The following is a 5753-nucleotide window of genomic DNA, read 5'->3' as shown; positions in this document are numbered from 1 at the left end:
CATTTCTAGCCCTAAATCAAAATCAGAGCTGTCATCCTGAGCCCAGCGTTACTAATGTTATTGAAACTTGGCCGGGAAGAGGGGAGGGCTGAGCAAAAAGATGCTGAATTGGTTGGTTTCTTCTGAGTTTATTTCTTGGCAAAGGAGATGAAAGCGCCTGTGGAGCTGAAATGCTAGTAACTGTTTTAACCCTGCTAAAGCTGATATTCTTGACATGTTCCTTGCCTGGGAATAAGCCTCCAGTCATCTATGGGAAAGCTGACTCAAAGAGAAGGGTTTCTGAAGCCATGGCTTCCTAGACATTTAAGGTGTGAGGTACCTAAGGTCACCTAGTCTCTGTCCAAAAGCAGGGTAGAGTCCTACAGGGATGTGTAGTCTGTCATAGAGACATAGAAAACGAGGGTTGAAGGGACCTCAGGAGGTCACATCTAGTCCAACCCCCTGCTCCAAGTAGGACCAGCCCCAGCTCCATCATCCCAGCCAAGGCTTGGTCAACCCAGGGCTTAAACACCTCCAAGGATCAAGAGTGCACCACCTCTCTGGGTGACCCGCTCCAGTGCTTCACCACCCTCCTAGTGAGAGAGTTTTTCCTAATATCCAGCCTCAACTTCCCTTTCTGCAGCTTGAGCCCATTGCTCCTTGTCCTGCCATCTACCCCCACCGAGCACAGCCCAGCTCCATCCCCTTTGCAGCCCCATTGTGGCAAGGTTGTTGTGGTGAGACTTTGCAAGCGGAAGTCACATGTGTGCAATAGAGATGACAGGTCATATTGCAGGGGAAGATGTTTTCTCCTAGTATCTGTTGGCCAAAATTTTGTTTCTCTCCAGGAGTTCATGCTAGACACCCACCACCCTGGTAGCATTTCAGAGTAACCTGCTGGGCTAAATCCCACACATCCTTAGTCAAGCAAAAACCTTAAAGGAATGGATGTTTTGTGTGAATAGACCTGAGTAAGAACATGATTTCGCCGTGTGTCAGCATAGTGCCTTGGGGTCCTTTGGGATGAAAAACGCTACCAAAATGCAACGTATACTGGACATGCGAGGCACCCGTTTAAACTTCGAAGCACCTGCAAAGACTCCTGGCAGCCCTAGTGTCACTAGAAAATCATGTATTGTTGTCCACTGGGTCCATACAGTGATATTGCTATAATCACCCCCCACACTCCTTTAATCCGTGGGTTTATATTCTCGGCAGGTGCGATAGCCTTCATCCCTATGTGGCCAGCACCGCTGTGTTACCTTGCAATGGAATTAATTCTAAATCAGCATCTATTTTTCCCATCGTTTGTGCTGCAGGAGGTCTTTGATCGTCTCTATGTGATTTATACTGTCGGATACTCCATCTCCCTGGGCTCCCTGACAGTGGCTGTCCTTATCCTGGGATACTTCAGGTAGGCGTCTGTTTTGAGCTATCGATTTCTTATCAGCAGAGGTACTTGGGTTTTCAGATGTCATGAACCTGCTTTGCGTGTGCATCTCCTCCGGCTGACGTGGAGGTCGTCTTAGTTGTGGGTCGTGCCATTGAAACAAAGATGGTGTGGAGGGTTGGGCACAAACTCTTCCGTCCTGCAGTAAATGGCCCGTGTGGAGAGAGCTCAGCCCTGCAGTGGAACAAGCTAATGCTCCTATTTGTAACAGGGGTGAAGTCTGAATGAGTCCAAGCCCTGGGGGAAGAACAGCAAAGCTTTTCTGATGTCCTCGTGTTCCTAAGAGCATGCACCGGGGGCAAGAAATGGCTGGTAGCCCCTAGATGCGGATTCCTCCAACTGTGATGGGGAAGAGCTTATAGAGCCCGCTCTTCTCTCGGTGTGGTGCTCACACCTGCTGCCTGTGGTCAGGGATGGAGACTGTCAGGAGGGAACTGGCTGGAGTGCATCACGCTCAGCTGGAGGGTGGCTTCTTTCTCGGCTGGAGGGTGGTCAGCTGGCTGCAGCGCATCACGACGGCGGCAGGGCAATGCAACTTCTGCAGCGTCTGCAAATGAGCTTGCAGGCACCGCTGCCCTGCCCGAGGCTAAACCATAGACCCGAGAATTAGACAGGCAACCTTTGGCTTTTCGAGCATGCAGACCTCTGGGAGGGCAAATTTCTTAGCTCAGGAGGTGGAGAGAATCTGTGCGTGTAGGTCTGATGTGCACCCAAAGCAAGACACTGGCCTTGGCACCGTGGCACCTGCACTGTGTCGTCCTCCATTGCAAGGTCCTGTGAGGCCTCTTCCTCCTAAATGCCTCATTGCCTATTACGGAGCAGGAAGGTTTGGTAAAAAGCTTTAGTGCTGTAACTCTCCCCGCCAAAATAGAAACTCTGAGGATGCTCACATCTCGCACCTCCTGGTGCTGAGCAGTTCTCCTCGCTGCTGTGTCACTGCTAAAGTTGGAGGTTATGGTGGGAGAAGCAACAGTGCAGGACCAGCACCCTCCGGCTCAGCTCACCCACCTCTCCACCGGTCCACAGCCCAATCCGCTTGCATTAGCCACCGAAATATATACTGCCATCAAAGCCGGGAGATTTCAATGGATATGAGCTCACAGCCTCTCACAGCACTGCCCTGAACAATTAAATAATATCACCCCTCCCATGAGGACACTGCTTCTGACCTACAGGATCTCAAATTGCTCGACAGTCTTTTTATTCAGGGACCAGTCCACCCACTGCTGCAAGGCTGCCGCGGCTGTTGTAGAGCCCTACTCCCGGGTCCTGGGGTCTGACAATGCCGCGCAATAGGAGGTGTCATGGAAACTGTGGAGGGGAGGCAGCTAGATGGGATATAACTTCTAACCCAAGATGAAGTTTTTCCCAGGCACGGGGACTAACACCCCTGTCTTACCAGATCATCATTGGCCACCCATCCTGCTCTTTTTCCAAAGCTGGGAGTGTGTCATCTCAGGCACCACCGAACCCTACCTTGTCCTTGCCCAGAGCATCCTTCCAGGTCCTACCACAAGGCTCGTGGCACCCTGTGGCTCTTTTTCAACCCTCTGCCCAGTCCCCCTGAAGACAGGGGAGGACCCGTTGAGTTCCCCAGGGTGAATTTGCATTGTAACGGGGCTCTGACTCTGGACCGGGTCCACAGCAGCCACGTGGTGCTGTTGGGAGGAGAGGTCCCACTGTGGGACAAAATCACTTGAACCCACCAGCGACTGGCAGCCAAGGTGGCTTTAGGGAAGCACAGGTGAATCTGGCCCGTGCCCAGGTGGACTTCCCACCTTTTCGCCCTTTTGTTCTCCTGCCCAGGCGTTTGCACTGCACGAGGAATTACATCCACATGCACCTATTCGTCTCCTTCATGCTGAGAGCCGTCAGCATCTTTGTGAAGGACGCGGTCTTGTACTCGGGGTCATATCTGGAGGAGATGGAGCGCATCTCAGAAGAAGACCTGAAGTCCATTACTGAGGCCCCACCAGCGGATAAGTCGCAGTTTGTGAGTATTGTGTCTGCCCGCTTCTCTCTCCCTCTTGCGTATCGCCTCCCCGTAGCGCCCCGAGGGTTGGAGGCTGCAGACTTTCATGCCTCTTCCCCTCTTGGAGAGCTTTCTCTTTCCACTACCACCCACACCACCCCGTGTCCCACACATACAAGTGCTCGTACGCCTTCTCTGCTCACCAGCCTGAATTCAGTCCAGGGTTTATGTGGGTCCTAAAGACCCCTCTGACCTATCTGATCAATGCAAATGGGACTTTTATTTTCTATCCATGATCATTACAGGGAATATTAGGGTTGGGGTTTTTGCCCACTCCTATTGCACAGTTTCCCGATGACAGTAGCACCCAGGAGAGAGTCTCCTCTCTATTCCAGAAGCGTTGCTGCCTCCATCCGTGTATCAGTCTCGCAGCGCACACTTTCCTCTCTGGTCCGTAACGCAATGCTTTTCCACTCTGCTGTTCAAAGCAAGAGCTGTCAGACCTGTGCCCTCTGACTGACATGCCTGCCTTTCCTGGACGCGGCGCTACGTGACTTGGAAAGCCCTCAACTCAGCTCTGAGTCCAGAGAACAGAGCTGGGAGAGGATGTAGGCTTTAAGCTGGAGCCGTACCTCATTAAACATCTCACTTCGCTGCAGTTTACAATGTGTTACAACTTACTGCTCCCGTTACGATTTAACAACCCTGGCTCGGATGGTGAAACACATGTTGGAAAGGTGCATCGCAGCATTGGATGCCATTAGAAAGAGAGGGGCTGTTGTCGTCCTGGCATGTTGAAACCTGCTACTCCCACTGTTGTTGGCTGCTCCCATTTTAACACATTATTCTGATTATTAGTAGTAGATGCAATGGGACAGATTCTGTCCTACTTATTAGATGCATAAAAGCCCCTAGCCTACATGCATCCAATATCTGTTCTCAGATCCTAACAACCATATGTCCTTCCATGGTAATTTTGGGGTCAGGGATCAGATCCCAATCATGCTGCTACTATTTTCCAGTGCAGGAGGGTCCGGGATCATGATCCCAGACTGCCCCCCTACACCAGCAAGTAGAAAGCAGGGTGCCTGGTGAACTGGTGCAATCCCAGAGCTGATTGAGGGACCGCACTAGGCTGTTGAACGTGCTTTGGTGCTGTGCCAGGGCTGATGCTGCCAATCAGTTGATTGGCGGTTCCACCCCCGGGACCACGCTGGAGTCAGCCGTCGGGCTGCACGGCAGGGACCCTTGCACACGTTCAGTTTAAGGTGCGATGGAAACCAGCCACGCAAATATTACACATAGTTTGTAGCACGATATTGTGGTTTATTTCCCGTTTCTTCCTCCCATTCATGGCATGAATGTGTGGCCAGGCTGGCATTAACTGGTTGCTCCCACCATAAGTGTAACGTCTGCCAGAGGTCTAATTGAGAGTCCCTTTTCCAGCACTGGAGCAGAGTGGAACAGAATTGCATGTAGGTGCCTAAGTCCATGTCGATAAATTGGAGAGTCCAGTGGAGGGCAATGGAAATGGTGGGCACAACTTGTGAGAAGAGGCTGAGGGAGCTGGGCTGATTTAGCCTGGAGAAGATGAAAGAAAGGCCTTACGCTCCCATATCTAGGCCAGGTCTGCCCCGCAGTCATTGCCGTGCCTGCAGTTCATGGCCTACTGGAACGAGCATTGCTCTAGGTAGCGTTGGAAGCAGTCTCGTTGGTGGTAACATGGAGCTCAGCAGGAGCAAACTGCCCAAATATTAGCTCAGGTGACTTCTGCAGCCCACACTGTCTTCCCTGCTGCCACAGCTAGACTACCCCTGAGCTAGCTAGCATAAAGAGAGCTTGAATGTTTAAGCTGTGTGGTCACAGGAGTGCTTTCAGTGGAGCTTATCCGTAGTTCTCTCCCCATGAAACCAGTGTTGCTCCATTGAAATCTTTTAAGGGATTCAGTTTGACCAGGTTTAGGAGCATTCCTCCATCCCTTGGCTTTCCAAACTGCAAAGGGGCATTTCAGGATTATTTACCACGGTCCATGCATTGTCATAACCCACTTCGCAGCATGCATGATGTCCCTGCCCGTACCCAATTCCTGGAGAAGCTAGGTTTAGGAGCATCCCTCCACCCCCTGGCTTTCCAAATTGCAGAGGGGTATTTCAGGATTATTCACCATGGTCCATGCATTATCATAACCCACTATGCCGTGTGCATGATGTCCCTGCCCGCACTCGATCCCCGGAAAAGCTGAAGAGCCTCATGGGTTTAGTTTGGAAAGCCACCAGCTTGGTTCTTGGAGTCAAAGGCGGCTGCCATCACGTTGGCTCAGGGTCAGCCCATGTTGTCGAGGAGGAAAACTCT

General features: G+C 51.6%; 1 protein-coding gene across 1 annotated transcript in view; it reads left to right on the top strand.

Annotated features, from left to right (window-relative positions):
* Positions 1 to 5753, top strand: part of PTH1R (parathyroid hormone 1 receptor) — a 179808-nt gene that overhangs the window by 145099 nt on the left and 28956 nt on the right. Inside the window, exons 5-6 of the mRNA XM_019508028.1 lie at positions 1299 to 1393; positions 3236 to 3422. Coding sequence (XP_019363573.1) covers positions 1299 to 1393; positions 3236 to 3422 — 282 coding nt within the window. The remainder of the gene's footprint in view (positions 1 to 1298; positions 1394 to 3235; positions 3423 to 5753) is intronic.

Source organism: Gavialis gangeticus, unplaced genomic scaffold (assembly GCF_001723915.1).
Source record: "Gavialis gangeticus isolate Ggan-Ray unplaced genomic scaffold, GavGan_comp1, whole genome shotgun sequence".
Classification (NCBI taxonomy): domain Eukaryota; kingdom Metazoa; phylum Chordata; order Crocodylia; family Gavialidae; genus Gavialis; species Gavialis gangeticus.
Note: the sequence above shows the minus strand (reverse complement) of the source record. Positions and strands in the feature narration are given on the sequence as shown.